Below are 25,839 nucleotides of genomic sequence, written 5' to 3' on the forward strand. Positions count from 1 at the left end.
GCAGCCATCCAGGATAGATAACATCGCGATGGTATTTCAAATGGTGTGCTTTATGTGCTTGGGTTTTTGTGAGCTGCCAAGGATGAAAAATGAAAAACAAAAAAAGTGAAAAGAAATTGCGAGATGGCTCTCCCGGGGTGACTGGACTGGGTGTGCTAAATATTAATTTGAGTTTGAGGTGATTGTCGGAGAGGCCAAAGCGTGGGTTAGAATTTGGATGGCTGCTTAATCAGGGCTTGTTAGATACCTGCTGGGGGATCTCTCGGAGGGAAGATTTGTAGTAAGCTGATTTACTGAGTAACATAGGAACCAAAGAGATACCGCCTCTCTCTGGCAAAGTGGTCATGATTTGAATGTGGTGGTCCATCCCCCTTTTCTTTGCTTTTTGTAATTATGTTGCAGTGATAAAGGGGCTCAGAGAAACTTTAGTGTGGGAGTGTTCTGATTTTATTGAAAAAGTCTCTTTTAACAATTGAAACCTCTTGTTAACCTGAATGAAGTGTCGGTGTGTTAAAAAAACATACAGCTTTTTTTCTAGATAGATCTCTGCTGCTCATTTTTGAGCTAATTCATGAGTAATTGCAGCACAGGAATGCTCTCTATATCATCAAGGACAGCACACGCTGAAGATCAAGTGTGCCATCATTGTACACGTTCTAATACGTCTTTGCTCTCTTTTGTTTTTTTATTTATGCAGGTCCCTGACAGGCTGGATGAAATGAGATCCCCATGTAGCGATTACCATGGAAACTTGTGATTCCCCTTCTCTCTCAAGGCAGGAAAATGGGCAGCAGATATCAAAGCTACGTGAGACGACACATCTTGATAATGAGGTGCCAGAGAAAGTCCCTGGGATGGAGCCTGACAAGGAAAACAGCCCTGCGGATGACAACCTGAGGACGGAGGAGAGCCGTCGAGAGATCGCATCGGGATTGAGCACGGAGAATGCGATAGGTGCGGCCACTAAAGAGATCCCCTGCAACGAATGTGCCACTTCCTTCTCGAGTTTACAAAAATACATGGAGCACCACTGCCCGAACGCGCGCCTTCCTCTTCTGAAGGACGAGAACGAGAGCGAGGTCAGCGACCTCGAGGACAGCGATGTAGAGAACCTGACAGGAGAGATCGTTTACCAGCCAGATGGCTCAGCTTTTATTCTTGAGGACTCCAAAGAAGGTGGTCCGAATGCCCAGTCAGGGGTCAAAAGCCTCTTCTCCCCAGCACTGTTTTCAAACTCCCAAACTGCTGGCGGGGACAAGACTGAGCAGTCGGCCACAGCCCCCATGTCCTTTTATCCACAAGTGATCAATACCTTTCACATCGCTTCATCCCTCGGGAAACCATTTACGGCCGATCAGGCTTTCCCAAATACCTCAGCATTAGCAGGAGATGGTCCTGTGTTGCACAGTTTCCGTGTCTACGATCTCCGACACAAGAGTGATAAAGACTATCTTACCATTGATGGCGCAGCCAAAAACTCCTGTGTGTCCAAAGATGTTCCAAACAATGTGGACTTGTCTAAATTTGATGGTTGCATTAGTGATGGGAAAAGGAAACCTATTCTGATGTGTTTCTTGTGCAAGTTGTCTTTTGGTTATAGTAGGTCATTTGTAACCCATGCTGTGCATGATCATCGAATGACCCTCAATGAGCAGGAGCAAAAGCTCCTTAGTAATAAATATGTCTCTGCCATCATACAGGGCATTGGTAAAGACAAAGAACCTCTTATAAGCTTTCTGGAACCAAAAAAAAACAATTCTGTGTTACCACACTTTTCTACTGCAAACTTCATGGGCCCTGATCCAGGCATCCGCAGCCTGTGGAACACCTTTCACATGGAGAACGGTGATTCCCTGCAGGCTGGTTTCGCCTTCCTGAAGGGAAGTGCCAGTTTGGCATCTTCCGCAGACCAGTCGCCCAGGAGTGCCCAGATGCCAAAGGCTGAACTGAACCTCGGGGTTGCGGCCACCTCGGCGCTCAAGTCCCCCGTTGTCGGCTCCATGTCTCTCCAGCGCTCGTCGCCAGGGGCTGGGTTCAGAGATCAGGAGAGCAACTGTGAACGGCAGAAGGACGTTAGCACTTTGCATGCGAATGGTGAGCTCCCCATCAAAAGCGAGCCCAGAGACGCGGCTGATGCCGAGGAGGACGAAGACATGTATTTGAATGAGCTCGACGACGATGGTGTTTGTGAACTTGGGGATAGTACCAGTAGCAAAGATTTCCCTCTCTTAAACCAAAGCATATCTCCTTTATCGTCCAGTGTGCTAAAATTTACTGAAAGGGGTACTACTTCCTCTGTGACTGTTGCCAATGACCTAGAGAAGACAAAGCAAGCTGCTGCCAGCTTGGACTACAGCAATGACTCAACGAGCGGAGGCAGCAAAGACGGCTGCGACTCCAACGGAGGCAGGGATGGCAGTCCGCAATCCTTTCCTCTTGACTTGATAAGACGGGACGACGAAAGCCCAGGCCCACTGCACCAGCATGCTGCCACGCCCAGCACCCCTGGCACCCCTGGCCCAGGAGAGGGCTCTCCTGGAAGTGGAATCGAATGCCCCAAGTGTGACACTGTCTTGGGCTCCTCACGCTCGCTCGGTGGTCACATGACCATGATGCACTCGCGGAACTCCTGCAAGACGCTGAAATGCCCCAAATGCAATTGGCACTACAAGTACCAGCAGACCCTGGATGCTCACATGAAGGAGAAGCACCCAGAGTCTGGAGGCTCTTGTGTCTATTGCCGCACCGGCCAGCCTCACCCTCGACTCGCCCGGGGAGAGAGCTACACGTGCGGCTACAAACCTTTCCGCTGCGAGGTCTGCAACTACTCCACAACCACCAAAGGCAACCTTAGCATACACATGCAGTCGGACAAGCACCTCAACAATGTGCAGACTCTGCAGAATGGAGGAACGGAAGCCATCTACAACCACGCTGCTCCTGTGCCCAACCCCAGCCTGAGCGGGTGTGGCACACCCTCGCCCTCCAAGCCCAAACAGAAACCCACGTGGCGATGTGAGGTCTGCGACTACGAGACTAACGTCGCTCGCAATTTGCGCATTCACATGACGAGCGAGAAACACATGCACAACATGATGCTTCTTCAGCAGAACATGAAGCAGATCCAGCACAACTTGCATCTGGGCTTGGCGCCGGCCGAGGCGGAGCTCTACCAGTACTACCTGGCTCAGAACATCGGGCTCACCGGTATGAAACTGGAGAATCCTTCAGACCCACAGATGATGATCAACCCCTTTCAGCTTGACCCTAGCACTGCCGCAGCTCTGGCTCCTGGTCACGGTGAGTAGTTTTCCCTTGGATATGCTTGTCAGTCACTTTCTTTTGTTCTCTATCTCCTCCACTGACTCTGGTCTTATTACTCCTGTCATTATTGTATCCTGCCGTCAACCTGTTCTGTGATTTGAGCTGCTATGTGAGAAACATTTAGTCCTTTGCTCCACCAAGAGAAACCTCATTTTGGCATTAGACTGTAGTGAGCAGATTGCCTACACACAACATCCAGCAGCAGTTTTACTCTTCTACTTTATCAATTAAGACCAAACACAGCCTTTCTGCATCTGTTTCTGAAAGCTGATACCCTTGTGCATTAATCTCATGGATCTTTACCTCCATACGTAGTATAGACTGACACATCAGCCTGTCAAGAAATATAGTTTCCAGAAAAAACATTGTCTTTCATCTAGCAACTCTCGTCTAACAAAATGCTATATTTGTACCTTGTCTTGATCTTGTGTAATTATTAAATTCAAAGCTTTTTTCCAGAGGGTTGAGGGTATGAAAAATGATCTAGTTTGCTTCTAAAAGTGCAGAGATCAAAAGACTAAATTACAATTAGATGTAAGATGATCTGTTTTTTATCATTTTAATTTTTAGGACTACTGTTGAGGCAGGCTGGTTTCATATTGATCAGTTTTGTGTCTTTAAAGAGAAAAAACGTGCCTGAGTACAAACTCAGGAATGCCTGGTAGGAGTAATTAAAGCTATCTGATGAGGGAGTTGAGAACTTGAAAGGGATGATTGTAATTGATCCTGATTCAATCCTATTATAGCTTTTTATAGTTAAGGCTTTATAAAAGCCATACTCCTTACTGAGGCTTTATTTTATCAAATCCTTTTGTATGGGTGCCCTACACCAGTCTCTCAGCTCTTTTTAAATTTCATTTATTAAAAAAACCTTTTCTCTTTTTCTCCTCCCTGTGCCTGTGCCCCACCTCTTCCCTTCTCTCCCCCCCTCCTTTCTCTCTCTCCATGTCTTTCCCTCTCTCTCTCTCCCTGCAGTAAATAATGAGCTGCCTGCGGAGCTGCGTCTTGCGAGTGGTCAGCTAATGGGTGATGACCTGTCCGTCCTCTCTGCTGGGGAGCTGTCACCTTGCATCAACGACCCGCTGCTGAAGCTCTTCCAGTGCGCGGTGTGCAACAAATTCAGCTCTGACAGCCTGGAGGCCCTCAGCGGGCACGTGGCAGCGGAGCGATCGCTTCCGGAAGAGGAGTGGAGGGCCGTGATGGGAGACGTCTACCAGTGCAAGCTGTGCAACTACAACACGCAGCTCAAGGCCAATTTCCAGCTCCACTGCAAGACCGACAAGCACATGCAGAAGTATCAGCTGGTGGCTCATATCAAGGAAGGTGGCAAAGCCAACCAGTGGCGTCTCAAGTGCATTGCCATCGGCAACCCCGTGCACCTGAAGTGTAACGCCTGCGACTACTACAGCAACAGTGTGGAGAAGCTGAGACTGCATGCCACCAACCAGAGGCATGAAGCAGTGCTGAAGGTCTACAAGGTCAGTTGTGCTTTACTTTGTGTTGAACTGTGTCATGACCCACTGTCCTAGTTTTGTATGTTCTCTGTGTCACATAGGTTAATATTTACTTTGTTTTGTTGAACTTTTTATTGCATTATATCTGTTTTATTTGAAATAGTCCCAAACAGAACCCAAACAGTGAACATTTGTATTCTAGCACCTTGTTTTTTTATTTATGATGTCAGATGTCATTAGTCCAGCTGTAAATTTGATTTGGCCTTCCATGCTCGCCCTTTTCCCAGTTTCCTCTGCTCTCTTTCCTGTAAAGACAGGAATATGCCAGTCAGCCTGTTTACACGATGCCTTTCAGAAATCAAACCTAATTGAATTTATGCCAGCAATATCAATATTTTTAACAGTTGGCCGCTGTTATAGCGCTTCACTGAATGAGGAGAGCTGCCCCATCAGCCAGTGTATAACAACAAACATCATGTGAACAGCTGACGAATTTCAAACGTGTGACCGTGTGTGGTTGTCAACATGCACGCAGGAGAAATGGAAAAACATTTGGATTATTTTTAGATCGCCCTGTGTTTTACTAGTTTTTTAACATACAAATTTACATTTGATGTTTTATACCTTCTCTTGATGATTTGCGGGTCATATTTGACTGTTTTGCGCAAGGCCTAAGGCCGATAACTGATCCACAGTGGTGGGGGTTGAACAAAGGCCACTGCAGCCTCATCCTGTTCTTAAGTGCATTTGGGTGTTGACTTACTGGACTTGTGTGATTGCCTGAAACAATAATACTAACATCCTGAAATCATAGACCAGCATCACATCCCAGACACATTAGTGGACTCCTCTGGATAAACTGTATTAACTTAATGAGGATCTATTGACCAGCATTAGTCACTTTTGACTTGTGTGTGCTCGTAAGCCGGACTCAGCTGTATATTTAGAAAAGTGAATTTAGCAGCTGACAATGGCTAGACTGCAAACGAAATTGGCAGTCTTGTAATGATAGCAATAATGCGAACAATTCATTACTTTGACCCAATTACACACACAGTCATTCAAAAAGGGCTTTTTAAGAGGAAAACACAACTACTGTCACTTTCACACCAAGAACCTCCTGAAAAATAGTTGCCTTCTGAGAAAAATAAATGTTCAGTTTCTGCTCCCTTTTTTTAAGAATTGGGACTTTGAGCTCCTTCGTGTTATTAATGTATTCAGACAGTGTTAGAAATACAGAGCAAGTAACTAAACAACAAAGAGCAAATCCTCCAATGGGTGAAGTCAGCATGAGGCAAATAAAGGGCTGAAAGAATCGCATGTGGTATTTGGAGGCCTGGCATTAAAGACGCAGTCCATGGGAATGTTTTGAAATCCTTAGCAGTTTAGAAAGGGGTGGGGGGTCAGGGGGCTTGGCTAATTCTCTAAGCAAATAAAAAGGCTCCATGGCAACAGAGAGCATTTCGGATCACATCGAAAGACAAATAGATTGGAGATTAGAGAAAGAGAAAGGCCTAGCTTAGCTATGATCTTAGTAAGTCTCGCAGTAGATTTGTTTCTTCACGTGCACGTGTGGTTGGGTCACTGCCTGATTATTGACACGATTGTTTGTGTTCATCCTGAAATGTTTAATTAGACTTGAATTTTTAGCACCTGAGGTGCATCTTTTACATTTACACTTTCTGTTTTAGAACAGCAGGTGGCTATGTAGAGCATGTAGAATTAAAATACTCCCGATATTTCAAGTGTTTTTCTATGTTTGAGTGATCTACTCTAACAGAGAGACATATAATCTAATGAAATCTGTAGTTTGTATGGTTTTAATTAGAATTTTGAGGTAAAAAAAAAAAAAGCACTCAAATGGACGCCCACTCATTTGAGTTTTATTGGCTCACACTTTAAGAAGTGTCAGAACAGGTGATGGGGCTGAATTTTGATGGAGAGAGAAGGGTGTCCATTTGACACAGAGGGGGTGAGGGGGTTCGCTCTGGCTCTCTCATCTCCTCACGCCCCCACCTTTACCCGGGGAGAGGGAAATCTGTTCTACAGATGCGGCTTCTAATGCTTTTGGCAGGAACCAGGCCGTTTCGCTCATGTATATTTGGTAGTAAATGTTGAGAAAAAAAAGAAAAGGGGGTTTCTTTATTTGACCAGAAAAACACCTCGTCTTTTATGTTCAAAGGTGAAAGGGTAGCGCGCTAAAGAACAAAGTATTGATGACCTTTCCATATGAGCCCCGGAACACAAGTATCTTTATAGCCCAAAAATGATTGAGGATACAAACAAAAAGCATATTCAGTATTTTTTTATTGCAGCTTTGTACCTACGACTTTTTGAGGAGGGGATTTCAGATTTTCCAGACATTAGAAAAGACCTAAATTACATTAGCAGTGCAATGTTTCTTTTTTTGTCCAAGACTAGGTGCTTTTAAAGCTCCCAAGCCCACACCTAAAACAGCCTTGGATTTTCTTCACTGTTATGAAGTAATTCGGCTGTTAAAATAAATACAATGCACATTCTTGACCTCTTAGTGTTTGGCGTTGGCTTACAGTAATGATATATTGTCGTTATACAATTATCGTTAATAACCACTCAAATAAACGCAGATGTAGTCGAGTGTAAATCTGTCAAGGCCATTCAAAGGCAGTGTAACGCTTGATTAGGAAATGGTGAGAAATGTGTGTTGCTCCAAAGAGCCGATTTGCGCTGGGCACTTGGGTCATTTGAAGCCAAGAATGTTCATGGTCAGTGTGTTGGAAGTGAAGGGAAAGCCAGATACCGACCCGCACCTGTTCACCAGGTGGTCCTCGCCATGCTCGTCTTTTTTTCCTCCCCCTCTGTTTGTCTATTCCCTTCTTTCTCTGTACTTCCTCTCTCCGGAGGCTTGTGTGCTGCACATAAGGATGTCCAGCGTGTATCCCCCAGTTGCGCGTCAGGAGCTATGAACTGCTTAATTACAGCAGCCACCCCCATCCCAAAGCATCCGTCATCAGTCAAGCAGAATTTTTTGTCTGTCTGGAGTCCGAGGCTCCATTTCCATATTTGTATGTTCCTCCTCCTCCACTCGTTTTTTTTCCTCCTTGTCTCCTTTCTCCCCGTTTTGAGCCACAGGGGCCGTGGCACACATAATGCGCCTCTCTCTGGCGGAGGCAGGCGGGGAGATGGAGCCGCAGCGACTGGCTTTCCGTGGCCTTGTCCCCAGGGAGAGGCAGATAGCCCATCTCATTATCCATGATACGGATGGCAACACCATTGGTCGGGGCAGGGAAATGAGAGGGGAAATTAAAAGAGGGGAGCAGAGAAAAGAGGGAGGAGGAGAGAATGTGAAAGTGAGGAGACTGGAATTTTAGTTTTATCAAAAGACTTTTCCCATCCCCTCTTTGCTTTTTATTCTCACCCAGAAGGTCAGTATTTCCTCCTCATTTCCCCCTTTTTTCTCTCTCCATCTTTCTAAACCAAGATGGCTGCCAGTTGATGGGCACATTATATTACAGCACATTCATTACTGAAGGTCAGCCTCACTCCTTCTCATTTGAAAATCAAATGCCCCATATATATGCAGCTCAAATTATTGTCTGTCATTTCCCCCGATCTGATGGTAAAATGGACAGGAGATTGAGTTGAGGGTATTTGCATAAAAAGCCATTGTGCTATAGAAGAACGAGGAGGATCTGTTTTGCATGCGCCTTCATATAGCATCATCATCATCATTGGTGTTGTCCCTTAGCACACATTGTGTTTTATTTTGGGGCTTTTTTCCGCGTTTTATTAATAAATACAGGCTGGATTCAGACCGGTGAGCACCAAAAATTTAAATTCTGACATTTACTCATTCTCATGTCATTTCAAACCTGTATGACTGACTTTCTACTGCAGAACATTGGGGGGGGGGGGGGGGGGTTTGGGGGGGAATTATATTTTGCAGACTATATAAAGAAAGTCAGTGGGGTCCAAAATTGCATTGGACTCCTCGACTTCTATTTTGTTGAAGAAAACAAACTCCTACAGGTCAACAACATGAGTTTGAGTAAAAAATGGCAGATTTTTTGGTGAACTATTGCTTGTTTTTATAGATTTGGTTTGTTTACCAGTATTTTATGCATGTGTGACCCTGGACCACAAAGCTGAAAGCTGGATAAATAAACTTTCCATTGATGTATGGTTTGTTGAATAGGACAATATTTGGCCAAGATACAACTATTTAAAAACCAGGAATCTGAGGGTGTAAAAAAAAAATCTAAATACCTTTTAAGTTGTCCAAATGAAGTTCTTAGCAATGCATATTATTAATCAAAAATTAAGTTTTGATATATTTAGGGTGAAAAATTTACAAGATCTTTACTTAAAATCCTAATGATTTTTGGCATAAAAGAAAAATCTATAATTTTAACCCATACAATGTATTTTTGGCTATTGCACAAATACACCCGTGCTACTTAGGACTGGTTTTGTGGTCCAGGGTCACATTTAGTCTCATGTAATCTCTAAAAATAGCCACAATCCCCTCTAGAAGGTGTCCAAACCTTAAAAGAAAAAGAAAAGTGGATGTTGCCCGGTCTCATCTGTTTGTCAATAAGAGCCAGTGCACCGAACTACCAGAGGACTTTGCGCAGGTCCAAATGGCCTTACGCGAGCCCTCGCTTTCCTTTCCAAACGCAAACGAAACCACAGGCTCACAAATGCGTCCGTTTATCCACTTACTCTCTGCAGGCATAAAAGTATGTCAGCACTCTCTCAGCCTCCCGCTCTGACCCGACAGCGGGGCCAGATTATTCAGACGCTCTCGTCTTTCACCTGCACGCGGATTACAATGGGAATCTTTCAGGGGAGGGCGCGAGGGGGAGGGGGTATAATTAAAGCATACAGACAGACGAGTGTGGGTGCAAACACAAAGCCCAGGCTTCAGCTAGGCCCTGCTGTCATTAATCCTCATAGATATTAATAGGTATTTCTCCCATCATGCCCTCCCCGCTCGTAAGCAGATGGTCATCTCCACACCGGCCCCACAGGACTAACGTTTGCTGACGGACAACTTAAAGCATAGGGGCGCCCCAGACACCCCTCTCTCGGTTTGGTTCTTTCCTGCTTTGCTGTTTTCTTTTCTTTCCGTCTTGTGAGATGAGTGGGGGGCCGCCATATGAGGATGCTCTGATATTAATAACCAGATGTGATCTTCCTGTTGGCCCAGGGTCAGAGAGGCCGGGCAGGTCAGGCCATTTGTCTCTGTGCAGGCACTGTGAAGGCTATTGAGGCTGACAGGTATGGGAACCATAGCAGGGGAAATAAGACTTGCCGAGCCCTGAAGGGGAGCGTGGCACTCCCAGGAACAAAGAGTGGCAGGAGTTTGTCATTTTTACCCCTTTCCTCGTTCCTTTCTCTCTTTCTTTTTTTTTATCTTCCTTCTTTTTTCACTCGCCCCCTCTCCACCCGTCCATTTCTCATGGGATTTGGGCCCAGCTTAACAAAGGATGACTCACAGTTCTCTGATAAGGCCAGCCGTGGAAGGACTTGAATTGCAATAATATGATATTCTTGGTGAAATAGCTGGCTGAAGGTAATTAGCTTTGTTTTAACTCTCCAGACACAGACGGAGAGCAAACATATGACTTTGTCTGGAAAGCATTATTGGACAATAAATGTATGCCTGAACATCACACGTTCCCCCGAGGTCTCTCCTTGTAACTCAGCTGAGATTTTTCTTCCACCGCTAACCTTTATTTTCCCAGTTATTTTATTTAAGTAGCTACACGCAGGCTGCATGTTTAAAAAAAGAAGAATCATCCTGAAGATTATTAGGTCGGTCAACAATTAACGGCAAAGAGAGAGAGAGTTTGCAGAAAAGATTGGAATTAAGATCAATATTGATGTGTGTCGTTTAATAAGAGCCACGGCCCAGAACGGATGCCCGGGCGAAGACAGAGCAGCAGTCATGGGTGGCAGTTTTTGCTCACATTAACAGACCTGAATGCAAGAAAGCATTCCTCAAGTAATTGATTTTAAACATTAGGTGCTCACTGAATAGATAAGTAGAGTGTGATATTCGATTACAGAGCAAAGAACTCATTTAACCTCCTGTTCTTTCCTGGCCAGGATTTCCAACACAATACGATTTACCTCCCCTTAGGTTCAGCAGGATTAGACTGCTACTAGTAATCCTTAATGCTTTGAAATAGATCTGATAGAAGTCCCACTCACTTGTTTGGGATTACACCCATGATTTTTCCCACATTTAGTTAAATTAACCCGTCGAATTATCATTTTTATAATTGTTAAAAGCTTTCCGCGAGATGGCCTTTTTGTTTAATTGCGGTGTGCTGTGATTACAGTTTTTCCAGCGTTGAATGCTCACCTCAGTTTCCCCCTAATATCATGGTTTGCTGAATGCCGCCATGCCTAATGGTTCACCTAAAGGTGCAGTGTGTTTGAAAAGAAGCCTGCCTGGTTTTTGTGATTCTCCGAGAACAAAGGCAAACATTTCAGTAATCTTCAAAGTGGCCAGTGGTATGTCGAGTGGACCGTGGAATGCAAGCAATGGCTAGAGCTTTTCAGCGAAAAAACAATGGCTTTCCTTTTATGGGTTGTAACTGCATAAACTGTGGTCGAGGCATTAGCTGTATCGGTTGTATCAACTTACAATACCGCAGTTTGAATTGATGTGTTTATGTGCATTAGAAGCACTGGAACATTTCTATTTGTCTGTATGTATTTAACGTTCTTAATATATCCCTGCCGGCTCTTGATGTGTGGGTTAGTGGGTGGGTAAGGTGTTATTTACTTAGACTCTTTTGATACGGCACAGGTTAAAAGCGTTCACCCCTACAGGCTCGACTCCTGAAGATCTTCGTAGGCAATATGCAAAGCGTTCGGCTAAGAAGTGCTCCCATTGAGGAGTGAGAGCAGCAAAGCAAGAGGCAGGGCTCTTTAAACAAGCTCCTCTCCGTGATCCCTGCGCTCTCTTCCTCCCTCCCTCTTTCCCTCCCTCCTATAATAGGATGCAAATCAGGGACCCTCCTCTATGTTGTTGTGGAAGGGGAGAAGGCAGATGGAACATGAAAGGGTTTAATGTTTAAAAGTATGAATAGGGAAAGCACGCAGCGGTGAGCCGGGGCTCATTCCGCTCTTATCAGATACACGAGGTGGGAGATTGTCTCATCTTTGCTTGGGCTCATTTTAAAGGAGAGATTTCAGCCCGTAGACCATGCATCATAATTAGTCGGAATGCCACAGTCTCGTACTGTATCAGCTGAGGGTCACACGCATGGATCATCCTTTCCTGTGCTTCCCACCTGAGACTATGAGCTCATAACTCTTTGTTTGCATTCAAAACATATGCTGAGATGTTGGGGGAGGGTTTCAGTATGTGAAAATGTTCACTTATTTTGTTGCACATTGTTCATATATTTTAAACCAACCATGAATAATTTATTGTAGTTCAATAACTTTCTAAATTTTGTAATAGTTCAGTGTTTGAAAGCAAGCCTTACTATCACTACTAGCTTAGCCGCTGGCACAGCTTAACCCAAAACATATGGCAAGTTGTACTGTATTTTATTAATTATATTTCTATATATCATTATATACTATGAAATAATTATAATTGCATTATACACAGACATGGTACTTCTATATAAACCATGCAAATTATTTAATTAAAGCTGAATAAATCGATTAATCACGATTAATCACTTCCAAAATATAAAAAATTATATATACATATATATTACATATATTTCTTAAATATATACATGTATGTGAATATACACTGACGCTCAAAAGTTTAAGATCAGTAAGACTTGTGCTCCTCAAGGCTGCATTTATTTGATCAAAAATACAGTACAAAAAAAATATATTGCAAAATGTTATTACAATATAAAATAAAGGTTTTTATTTTAATATACTTTAAAATATAATTTATTCCTGTGATGCAAAGCTGAATTTTCATAAGCTGTTACTCCAGTTTTAAGTGTCACATGATCCTTCAGAAATCATTCTAATATGCTGATTTATTATTAGAATTATCAATGTTGGGAACAGTTGTGCTGCCAAATATTTTTTGGAACCTGTGATTCTTTTTTCAGAATTCTTTGATGAATAACAAGTTAAAAAGAACAGCATTTATAATTCTTTTTTATATAACAATGTCAATCTTTGCTAACACTTTTTATTAATTTAAAACATCCTTGGTGAATAAAAGTATTAATTTCTTTAAAAAAAAAAAGAAAGAATAAAAATGTTCTGACCCTAAACTTTTGAACAGTAGTGTATGTTGTTAGAAAACCTTTCTATTTTAAATAAATGCTGTTCTTTTTAACCTTTTATTGATCAAAGAATCTTGAAAAAAAGTATCACAGGTTCCAAAAAAATATTAAGCAGCGTTACTGTTTTGTAAAACAGGAATAAATTACATTTTAAAATATATTCATATGAAAACAGTTACTTTAATTAGAAATATATAAATATTTACAGTACACGCGTATATTTTGTTAACACAAACTTTTATTTTGAATTAGATTATTCGCGATTAATCGATTTCACAGCACTAATTATTAAATGCGTGTGTATACTATTATAATTGTTTTTATTATTGTTAGCTGTACATGATGGGTTGCATTTAGTTATTCATTTCCAGACTCTAGCGAGACAGGTCACAAATGTCTTACTCAAAATAAAGTTATGTGACTTACTTGATGGAAAGAGTTTGCAAACCTAGTTTTGACTCGGCTAATTGAGAAGCCCAATTTTAGACTCACCACTGTGCGTAGTTGCAGAAAAGCAAATTTTTCGTGGTTGTGTGGCATGAAGATGATGGTGGTGCCTCTGTTTTTTTTCACCTTCTGATGGAGACAGGCAAAGCTTTTAAGGGTAATGGTAAGGTCAGTGGATTTAATGGGAGAGAAGTGTCCAGGCGACAGATTTTAAATCACCATAATATAAATACACCTCCATGTTCATAGGGAGTTTGCTTTCTTTAAAGGCAATTTGAGGAGCAGACGAACACTCGTGCCTGTCTTAGCGGTGAGAAGGATTAGAGGAGTGAAGATTAAGGACTAGTTATTAATCTTCCATATCAACTACAGAGGTGAGAGGTGATATGCAAATGAAATTTTCCAATGCTCCTGCTTCATGTTTAAGTCCAGTAATTGTATTATATAGACATGAGGTTCATTTATCTGGCTACCAATCAGCAACAACAGGATGTCATCACCAGAGTCTCTGGATTTGTCTCAAAACCTACCTAGACTGCATTCCTGGACATTAGTCCTGTCTACAGAGGTGGCTCACTATGTTGAAAATATAAGCATTATGACATTCAAGGTGCCAGTTAACACATTGTTCAGCATTAGGACCTCCGTTTGACCTTCGACAGAGTCTGAAAGTCCAGTGAACCAGTGGGAAGAGCATGTGATTTAGGAACAGTTACATGAACTCCTTAGTGCCAAAGTTTTTCGTTCATTTCCTTCTGTCAAAGGAACATTATTGTAGGCCTGATGATATATGCCAGATCAACAACATTAGCACCACATGGAAATATTTCTCTCGGCGTGTCCTTCTTCATCTGTTTACCGTTCAGCGAGAAACGTATGAAGCCGTGGCATGATTGGTTCCCAAAGCCCTGTTCGCTGTTTGCTTTAATAGAGAGTCGACAGGAACTGGCGCTCACAGCGATCAATGAAATATTACGTCGCGGATCAATCCACATATTAAAATGCTGGTAAAACACACGCACTCAGACTTTGACATGATTAATACGAATGTAAATGTACATGAGAAGAAAAACAATATTTCCAAAGAAACACACAGAAGTTCTTTTAAGACTTTCCGCAAACCGGCTGTCAATTCGTAGATTTATGTGTTTTTGGTGGATTTGTGTTTGGACCACGCTTGGCTGGCCAACATTTACATGAACTGTTCCAAAGTCGGGGCGCAGACTGCATCGACTTATTGAAGGCCTGATTGCGAACTGCAATATTCACAGTAGCTCGGCAGAAGCAGTGTCCTTGGGAAAATGGGGCGTATGACGCCCTGTCCGGTCCGAGCGCGATTACCGTAAATGAGAGGCTGTGGATGGACGCTACGGCAGTTGTGGCTTTAGTCGTTTTGGAGGGACCCCGGGGTGTGTCCCGCTCTCTTTACTGCGTCTCCACAAGCCACCTCAGACGAGAGTGTGCTGCTGAAAGACACATTGTGCTAATTCACTTATTTAACTTGGCATTCGTTTGCAAGGATGATTATTATTATTATATGACCTAAGCAGCTAACCATACAGCCATGCGCTGGCGGAATGTCCTAAGCCATAATTACATATGATGAACCAGACGGATTCGGAGGAAAAAAATAAATAGGGGAGGTAATTTGGGGCTCTTTGATGCATTCCTTGGGATTTGTTGAGGTAGGGGAGAGGGAAAGTAGAAAAGCGATGGTTTTTCGCTCTTGTTTTGTGCCTGTAGCAGAAAAGACGCTGGCCTTGTGTGCAATCTCTGAATGGAATGTAGGGGGCATACCTCTTGCACAAGAATTTCGCTCAGGTTGCCAACTCCTGCGGTACCCATGATATAACATTACATTTATGTCTCCGGGCTCAATAGCGGTTACTGGTAACATGTGTTTGGACGGTGTCAGCATTGATGGAATCGTATACCTGGCCGGCCTCCAAGTAAGGCTGGAATGTGTTTAAAATGCTTTGAGGAACAAAACAAGCTTTTGTTTATTTTCTTCTTTTTGCTCTCGGGGTCCGGAAACCGGTGCCTCTTTGAAAGCATACAAACAAAAAGGTGGGAAGACAAAAAAACAAAAAAAAATGGCGCTGATAGGATTTATTAAAAAATGCTCAAGAACTTCTTTTTCTTTCCACTAATGACCTGGAAAAAAAGCTTTGAATGCCCTAATTTGTTTTCGTTTAGCAACAACATATTTTTTTAACCCTTCATCTTGTCTGAAGGAGTCTTGTCATCCTAGTAGAACGGAGCGAATAAACACCCAGTCTCAAACAGCCCTTATCCATATTCTGAATGCCACTAATGAGTCTGTTTTGTCACTGCAGGCAGTACAAATGAAACCAGTCTCCTACTGCCAACAGCAGACGGGCAGAGGGGAAGGCAACGAGAGGTGTTTTGTAATCATTGAAGTCAGCATAAATAAATAAGTCTCGTCAGGTTAAGGAAAAAACACGCTCCCTGGGAATTGGGGCCTAGTTTGACAGGTGATGGGGAGTCCCTGGTGCTTTGATTTGCATTGTTTTGGCAGCACGGTACGATGGCGTCTTTGCTTTGGAGTCGCCCAGCTCATGCCTGATTAGGTCCTGAGAGCCCAGAGAGAGCAAGAGGTGGGTGTTCCTCAGACCCCCCGTGCCAGGCTGGATGTGCTCTTTGGCATGCCGAGGGGCACCCGGGAACGATAAGTTCGCTAAAATGATTGGACCCTGTGGGGTTTTCGACTCTTGGTTGTTTGCCAAATGCTAATCTAGAACAATTACCCATCAAAGGCGAGAGCGCGCCGCTGTATTGTCATAGATAACCTCTTCGCCACCCACAACAACAGCACTTGGAGCCATTTCAGAGATTTTCTTAGCGCTTGACAGAACCGCCGTGCAATTTATCCTCCAGCTTTCCGCTAAACCGAGTCGAGGTGAGAGAAACCAAAAGTCGTATTCTTTTTATTTATTTATTTTTGTAATAAATAGGCCTTCTTTTCTTTGCTAGAAGCATCCTGACTTTTCGGTGGGCAAAATCTGCTACGGGATGCCACAAACATTTTGAACTTTGCAGGTAGTATATAACGGCTTTGTGAGTCTGGCAGTACTAAAAATGGTAAGCTTAAACCTCATAAATCAGAAACCCCAGGCTCAAGTCTCTGAACAGCTTGCACCGGTGCCACAGGGGTCTATAAAAGAAGGAAGAAAAATACTTGATTTCAATATAGGTCTTGAGCAAACAAAGCAGGAATGCTGATAGTGAATAAATTAATATTTTCTAGAGTTACGCACTCTTTCGGCCTTTAAATGTTAGGCGCGTCTGCTTGCATTGTATTTTATTAGGACCATAAAAATGGATACTCGGCTGCGATTGTGATTCAGAATAATGTAAGATGTGTGGTCAGCCCCGTTCTCATGCAACACAAATCTATTTCATATTAGTATGAAAATATTAGTAATGGAGGCTGCTAAAAGCAGCTACAACTCAGGATAAGATGCATATAAATGCAATATGAGAATATGAATGCGACAATAGCTAGCCAATAGCCCTTGAGCAAATGCTTGTTTATTAGTGATAGTTATTCATCCTAATGAGGTTTAGTCATCATGCAGAGAAAACAAATTATATTGCTGTTTTTCCCAGAAACAATCTTAAGTCTAAATGGAACATCGTGTCTTTTGTTTCACTAAGCATACGACTACCTAAGATGAATTTATGAAGCACAGACATCTGGTTCTGAATGAGGAATTAGATTGATCTCATTTTGTGTTTTGGAAAAGGTTGAACCCATTCTCCTCTTAATTTACAGAACGGTTACATATAGTCACAGGACCCTTCGAGAGGTCCGTGTGTCAATTCAGCCGGGTTCGAGTCTGTTTACAGGGAGGCAGTTCATACAAGTAGCCCTGCATGTCTTCCAAGGGCTTCCCTTTGGAAAGAAACAAAGATAGCTGTAATTAATGACCCTGAATCTGTGCCAAAAAGGCTTTCCTCTGACAACTTCAACTTAATTAAAGCTTAAGACGTTTCAATGGCCACAGAGAGCCCCTTACGGAGTGCAGCCCTGCAGACTCGTGAGAAAATTCTGCCGAGTTTATGAAAGAAAAGATGTGTGTTACCACTGGTGCCATGACTCTAATCCCTGACAGTCCAAGAATCTGTTTTGTCAAAAGGGTTTTCTTTTTAGCCGGCTCACACCTGCAGTCACGCCGGTACTTCCTTCGGGCTCGTAGAGGGCTGGTTTTGTGTTTTAGCGGAAGATCAGATAATGGAGGCCTCACTCGGCCTTTTGTTTTTACGCATTGTTCATTAGCCTGGGAGTACTGTAGGCACACTTGATATGCTTGGCTTGCCTGGGGAATGGGGAGGGAGGAGGGACTGTTTGTAGCACTGGGGGCTTTGTATGTTTCTTAGGTGGAGGGGACGCCTACTATGGCCTTGCATGGTGCACTGCTGCACAATTTTAATGCAAAACTTTAGCCCAAATTAAAGTGCATAATTGTCAGGCAGGCCTGAATGCAGGAGCCCTGCTGTTTGAAACACATTAGAGCTGAATAGAACAATACGCAAAGCTGGACAGTTCGGATTTCGCCTACAAAGCACTGTTTTAAATACTTTCTCTCTCCTTCTGTGTCTAGCCTCTGCTTGGAGTCTCTTGTCAGAATTAACAAGCTTAGGAAGCCCCACCAGCTCAGTGTGTGTGTGTGTGTGTGTGTGTGTGTGTGTGTGTGTGTGTGTGTGTGCTTGTCCCTAAAAAGACCAATCCAGTTTGGGTTTTGTTAGAGGCAGAGGGGGAAGGAGGCAGTTCACCTTATTCGTACCAGCTGACCCACTGGAAGCCAGAACACCAAGAGAAATAAAGCAGTTTAATAGCTGTAAATAGTAGCGGAATTAGCATGAGAAAGTAGCCAGGATTTCCTCTTAATCTTTAGGAAAAGTTAACACTTAAAGTTAGGTGATATAACTAAAAATGCTGTTATTATTCTAAATTGCTAATTAATTATTATTTTTTTTATTATATAAAAACAACATATGGATTAATAGAATTTAGCACATTTTTTAAAATGTTAGAATCTGCCTTCAAAACATTAACAACATGGTGGCAGTAAAACCACTGTGCGATTCACACACACATACAGTGGGGCCTGAGTAACAGGGGTCTTTGTGTCAGTGGAGAAGAGCGAGAGAGAGGCCACGCGGGGGTTTAGCTTCCACTCTGGTCCGCTAATGCACCACAGGCCTTTCGTACGCCTCTCTATACACACACACACAAAGCAGCATGTGAATATTTAGACTACATAAACCTGAACTTGTGTGTATGTGTGTGTGTCAGTATATGTTTAAACAGTTTCACAGCCTTTATGAGCAGCATGGAAGCCGAGGTGCCCCTCTCCTTCCGAACGAAGCTGCAGACCTGTGGTAGTTTTATAGCCAGGGCCTGGTAGATTTGTTTTCTTATCTTTATCGCTGCACAGATAGTAAATTACCCCCACCAGATCCCATCTTCTTTCATCCCCTTATCCCTTTCTAAAGTTGCACAGTCCAGACTTAAAGTTAAGCTGGACTTTTTGTCGCAGTAAATTACTCGTATGTCCCGGATTACGCGATGCCAGGAGGAGACGCGTTGGCTCGGCTCTCCCTCCGCACCTCGGCTCGCTCTCCCTCGTCTGTCTTTCCTCATCGGGCAGCCCCTCTAAAGCACTCGGCTTTGACAATCTCTCTTTGTTATCAGTATTTATGTTTGGGACAAAGCTGGAAGGAATGCATTTCATGTCGGGAGATTATTACGGGGGAAAGGAAGTATCTGTTTCATGTAGGTGCTGTCTCAGCCCGTGAAACAAACGACGGCTGTAATTTCATGTGAAGCGTATAGCCCCTAATGACTTTTTCCCCTTCTCTCTTTCTCTCTCTCTCCCTCTCTTTCCATCTGTGCTCACACCTCCTCCCCTCCCGCAGCACTTGCAAAAACAAGAGAGTGCGTGTAACTCGGAGTCCTGCTACTACTACTGCGCGTTGTGCGACTACTCCAGCCGAGCCAAGCTGAACCTGCTGCAGCACCTCCGGTCGGTCAAGCACCAGCAGAGCGAAGGCCTCCGCAAGCTGCAGCTGCACCAGCAGGGCCTTCCTCCCGATGAAGACAACCTCGCCGATATTTTCTTCGTCAAGGACTGCCCTCCGAACGAATCGGGTGAGTGCACCATTTAGCCCACTCCCATACCGCATACCTCCTTCCTCAGACCCAAACCTGGAGCACCTCTTCTCCCGATGTTAAACATGCCAGCTGCCTAATCTCCCTAAAATGAACATGTTGTTCCCATTACGGACCGTCTTTTTATATCAGTACCACACTCGGCCCTGTACGCAGTGACATCTTTAGCAGGCATGCAGAAGGTTATGAAACTCTACCTTGGGAGGATCTCACAGTCAAATTCTTCCCCCTGGAGTGAGCTTTAATTTCCTTTCTCATGACCAAAGCAATTTGGCTTTCATTTAAAAGTTTTGGAGCTGCCAGAAGCTAATAAGTGTAACAGGACTGTAAAACATTCAGAAAAAAAAGACGAAGAAGAAAAAAAAAGATTAATAGTTTTATTTGAGAGGGACCTGTAATTTAAAACATAAGAGCGAGTCAGGGTCCATTGTATAGTAATGCCCACGTTAATGCCGCCCGACCAAATGAGCGCTTAACTTGTTTTTGCTTTGCCTGACCTGGCCGAGGGAAACGACTAACACGTTTTCAATGGCATTCCAAAGCTGAATTAATCTCTGTTCCCCAAAGTGTCCTGTTTATATATGAACTCCAGAACCAGATGGGATTAAACGGAGAACCATATGTGAAACTTCAGCTCCAAAACTACCCATATTGGAAATAAACAAGTGTGTTTTACATTTGGCATTAATTATATCTGGATCAAAGGTGGTTCGGAGTCTGGGTGCACCAAAGGACCAGTTAGATAAATCATTATTTTGCTTTTAGACAGACAACCTACCTCTCTTGCGCACACACACACACACACACACACACACACACACACACACACACACACACACACACACACACACACACACACACACACACAGTCTTTGCATGTATATATGTTACTATTATTTGTGCTTACATTATTCCACAGACTGCTTTATTTTTGGTCAGCTGCTATCAATATCATGTTTATTTCTTTACAGCATATTCAAATTCAAAAGTTATTCCCAAATCTCACCTTTCCCTCTCAGTGTTTCCAGCTATAGCTCATGGCTTTTATATTTACCCCAGTCCTTCAGAACGGCGCTAATGTGTATAAACTAACAGACTCATTCAGAATTTATGCTTGCCGTTTAACGACTGTAGTTTTTTTTCCACTTGTACGAACGTCAGACCGAGGCAGACGAGGTGGGCGGACTGCAGACAGAGTGCATTACGGAAAAGATAAACCCGTTGTCGTTGTTTTTCGGTGCTCTAGGCGGACTCTAGAGCAGCTAATGTTTTGATTATCCACAACTACGCTTGGTTCAGTTAAAGAGTAACTAGCTTTAATAGGTTCGAGCCTCAAGCGCAGAGTTAGAGAGTGCCGTTGAACTTTTTTTACAGCTCCAGATCTTAGTAGGAGAGAGATTATTCAGGTAGTTTAACCCCGTAATCCTAATGTTTGAAGTGCTTTCAAACAGACCCAACACTGGCGAGGCTAAGGAAATGGATCGCTGGCACCAGATAAATCGCAACTTATTTTTGTTAATTGTTCCAACTGGCAAGTGTAAGCGGTAAATAAATAAATAAAAAGTTAGCCAAATGCCAGCGCAGGAGGGAGGGGAGGATAAATTGGCAGGGCCAGGGGGGAGTCTGCCCTCCCCGTGACACAGTGCCCACTGCATTCTCAGGACCGGGCCGGGTGCCTGCGTGTATGTGATGGTAATAATTTGTGTCTCTGCTCCAGAGAAAAGGTCCTGGAGTAAGCAACATTTCAGCCCTCGCTGAATTACAGCTCTGTGTTAAAGGGGGACGGTAGGTTTTCATGGGTATAACTCCTTAGTTTAGCATTTTCTGGTCATTAGTCAGTTTCATGAAGAGAGGGAGAGAAGAAAAAAAAGATTTATTTAACTGCTGACCTGTATCTTTCTTTTAAAAGCAGCTCCGTGGAAACTCGCCAAATAATTATAAAACCATTTGGGAATAAAGGTTAGAATGCCATTGACTTCATGTACATGTGAATGGATTTCGTTAAACAATTTTGATGCCATTTTTAAGACGTAATTAAGGGGAGATTTTGTGGCGCTCACAGTGGTTAAATAAAGGAGAAATGCATTAGTGCCAAAAGCCACACTCAGCAAACTACAGCCGTGCTGTAGCACGAGGGCCATATATCCGACTGCTTATTGTTTAATTAGACTACAAAAGCATGCCGAAAAGGGTTTGCGCTGCAAAAATTCTCCAGCGTTGTTTTTGTTGATAAACGCAAAGCATTAAAACATGGCGGCGCGTACGCCAAGGAGACGAGAAGTCGTATATATTCCGGTCTTAGCGACCCAATCGCTGCGGTGCGTGATAATGAATCCGACCTCTACGGGCCCAACGTGCTAAATTAGCCAAAAGAGACCAAGTATGGCAGATCCCAGTAATATACCCTCCTAAAGAGACTATATGAGCCCATCCTCCCTGAGAATCAGACTGCCAAGTCTCCCAGGGCGACTGTAATTCCCTGCGCTCGGGACCCAGAAGGCTCATCATTTACACAAGGTAAACATCATGAAGCTGAGAATTTGGAAAGCCAGTGGGGTTGTGTGGTTAAGCATGTTTTTGAAGTGGCGCCCCTCATTTGTAAATCACAGCCGCGGCGTATATGTGGCCCCTGCAAACTCATATTTTACGCAGATGTGCGATACGTAAGAGTGTGCAAAACGCAACAGGGTTTTGTTTATTAGCTTCTAAATTATATTTACATAGATTATTTCCGTTGTGGAGCTCGGAATTTTTTCATAACGCCAAATCAATTGCTTAAATAAGGCTGTTTGTATGAATATTTGATCTCACTATTGCGTGATATTTTTATATAAATATTTAACACGTTCATATTTGTGATAAAAAGGTGAAATAACAGCAGCAACGTCTTTGTATGTGTGCATGTGTACGTGTGTGTGTGTGTGTGTGTGTGTGTGTGTGTGTGTGTGTGTGTGTGTGTGTGTGTGTGTGTGTGTGTGTGTGTGTTCGCTTGCATTTTAGTCCTTAAAAAGACAAAAGAAGAAAGCACTATAATTGCGTGCGCGTGGAGTGGGACCTATTTCTCTGCCTTGTAGCTTGGCCTGTAAAACGCCTGATGGGCTTGTTGATGCATAAAGGGCTTTTTTGCATCCTTGGGTTGCTTCTCCATTTTGTCGTGGCTCTCGGAGAGGAGATGGGATCTTATGGAGGTAATTATTTCTGAGAGTCTCCCCCGCCACACTTACCCCCCCCCCCCCTTCCATGTGTATTAAAACTAGGCAAGAAGAGGAGACCTTTGTCTGGCAGGGGCTTAAACAAAAGGCCTAGCTGACTTTGGAGATGAACACGTCTTTAAATGCTGCTGCCGGATGGGAGCTGAGAGAGCCCCGCATGTCCCACTCTTTTGTTTCTTCTGAGTGATAATGCTTCAGGAGGTTTGCAACCAGGGCCAAATTACCACCAATGCAGTGAGAACCATTTTCATGGCAGCTGTAGGCCAACAACATGCACTAATGGACATGCTCTCTGTGTCTTTCTGGTATAGATTGGCGTAAAAAAAGAGAGAGAAAGAAAGACTCGTTTTGTTTTAGCCTGACGCAAGCATGTATATGAAGAGGACTGCGTGCTTTGTTCGGTTACACTCTGAATGCGAACCTCAAAGCCGCTCTTTGTTTTCCCTGTGGTCGCATTCTCATCCGCCTGCATTTCAGCGCCATGACAAGATATTTTAACGGTTTAGGTTGTTTTTTTCTTTCCTACTTTGAGAGCACACAAGCAATTATAACAGTTACTTTTCGAGATCGCATCCCTAGACAGTGTTTCCAGGGTTTGTGGCCATAATTTGTAGCCATTACATAAACTGAAATGGGAAAGCAGTGAAGTGAAAGATATGACATACAGCCAAATCGGTCTCATCATTCTGTTAGCCATGGGTGATGTACTAATGCAAGGCCATCCATTTTCCCTTTGATTCCTTACACAAAGCAGGAGGCGCAGAGGCGGCCACATTCCACTGTGATTAGACAGAGACGGGCCAGGCTGCAGGAACACAAGCCTGCAGTGTTTTTTCACTCTCCTGCTATCGTACCTGAGGAAAGTTTAGGAAAAAAAACTGTGTTCGTAAAAATGACCCCGATTTTGGTGTAAAAATCAGTAAGCATTCCCATCGCGATGATTGCAAAGGAACGCTTTTTCACAGAAAATAGGCCATCCCTCGTGAAACACGATCTTCACCAAGAGAGGCTTTTTGTTGATGGACATAAATCGTCTCAGGAGATCCATAGCCCGACCCCGAGTTTATATTGCTGTATCATTAAATGGAGACAATGCTCGATGCTTTTTTTTTTTCATGTCATAATAAGTCAGTTATGCGTATGTGTTTTATTATTTTTGCAAAGAGCAGTGATTTTACCAGAAAAGCTCAAAACCATTTTTCAGATGGCAGGCATTCAAGATTGAGTCATTTCTGAATAATTCCGTCCAATGCTATCATAATTATTCTGCGGTTTCTGCGTGCAGAAAGTCCAAAATTATTTTCGAAAATAGCCAGTTAGTGCTTTTGAAAAGACATGTTTTAGAACCAGCGTCCCTGGTTGTTTTTCTTTCGACGAGATCCTCCTTTCCGAAAGGAGTGATACAAAAGCTAAATTGTTACCTGATGTTTTCACAGGCTGTTGTGGCCACTGACAGTTAAAATTAGCAGAAATTGCAATGATTATTCGCATTAACATACCTGACTTTAAACCAGTACGAGGGATGTGTTCTTTGCATGCTAATGTGCTTATGGTGTTTCACACCATAAGACCTTTATTTATTTCGCTAGGTAGTAAACATCCAGGAATGCGATACCTTTAGAAAAGCGTGACAGTTTCGATTTCCATTCGCTTGAAAAAGTAGGCCCTCTTTTGTTCATGCCAAACAATGCTAATAAGGCCCGCATAGCGAGCGGCCGACTAAAGGGGCCGTGTTTTAGTAAATGTACAGTACACATGACCGCTAAAGGTGTTAGCTGACAGCCTACAGAGACTTGATCTGGTCTTAATTCAAACAGGGAGAGGAAAATTGCTCGGCGGCTTCCTCATTGTGTGGTGACTCCACTGACACTAACCATAGGAGATAGTACAATGCTCTCTGTCACAGGGCATTAAGGGAAACAAGGCATTGTCAAAGCTTGGAGGACGTCACAAAGACAGGCAGCATAGAGCTCTGATAAAGTAGCAATTAACTAATTGCCTCAAGCAGTACAACAGCAGACTAGTGTTATTATTAATGTGTGATAATACGGACGGATCTCTCACACGCAGATACTTCCACTGGGTTACACTTTTGATGAGACTGCAATAGTGTGACGTGTGTGGCTGCGCGTCCAACACCCTTGTCATTAGCTATCATCTCCAAAGGAGCGCTGGGCCCTGAATCCCTTCACTTCTGATTAGATGGCAGGCCATTGATGACTGAGGCGTCCAGGTGTCAGGGTAAAGTTAGTGACCCCGTCCTCCCCACTGCATCTTGCCTGCAAGTAATTAGTCCTGACTCCAACCATCACCCCTCCAACCATCAGCCCTCTCTCTTTCTCCCTCTCTCTCTTTCTCCTCCCCCTCCATTTCTCGCTGTCTCTCTGACCTTGCATCCTTTCTCTCATTCATTCCAGATAAAATTATGTGTGGGATGTGTGTAAAAACATGCATTCATTTTGTACATTGGGGAAGTTTTGTCTCACCAAGCTTGCATTTAATAAAACAGTAAAAACTAATATTTTGAAATATTTTTAAAATTTAAAATAACAGCTTTCCTATGTGAGATTTTTTTCAAATGTAATTTTTTTGACGGTCTTTAGTGTCACGTGATTCTTCAGATCAATATTATTATTTTTAATCAATATTACAAACTGTTGCGCAGCTTAATATCTTTGTAGAAACAGTGATGCATTTTTGTCAGGATTCTTTAATTGATAAGACGTTTATTTTAAATACAAACTTTTTGTTGCATTAGAAAAAAATAAATCTTACTGACAACACTGTCGCTCAAAGTACATCAGTGGGATCAGTAAGACTTGTAATGTTTTTAAAGAAGTCTCTTATGCTCATCAAGACTGCATTTATTTGATAAAAAATACAGAATAAAACTGTAATATTGCAAAATGTGATTACAATGTAAAATAATGGGTTTTATTTTAATATAC

At 43.0% G+C, this 25,839-nt stretch overlaps 1 protein-coding gene across 1 annotated transcript in view; it reads left to right on the plus strand.

Moving 5' to 3' along the window:
• The first annotated feature begins 743 nt into the window (after nucleotides 1–743).
• The window catches only part of zfhx4 (zinc finger homeobox 4), a 58,102-nt gene continuing 33,006 nt past the window's right edge, over nucleotides 744–25,839 (plus strand). The window contains exons 1-3 of the mRNA XM_073830817.1: nucleotides 744–3,300; nucleotides 4,300–4,802; nucleotides 19,427–19,658. Coding sequence (XP_073686918.1) covers nucleotides 744–3,300; nucleotides 4,300–4,802; nucleotides 19,427–19,658 — 3,292 coding nt within the window. The remainder of the gene's footprint in view (nucleotides 3,301–4,299; nucleotides 4,803–19,426; nucleotides 19,659–25,839) is intronic.

Source organism: Garra rufa, chromosome 24 (assembly GCF_049309525.1).
Source record: "Garra rufa chromosome 24, GarRuf1.0, whole genome shotgun sequence".
NCBI classification, from domain to species: domain Eukaryota; kingdom Metazoa; phylum Chordata; class Actinopteri; order Cypriniformes; family Cyprinidae; genus Garra; species Garra rufa.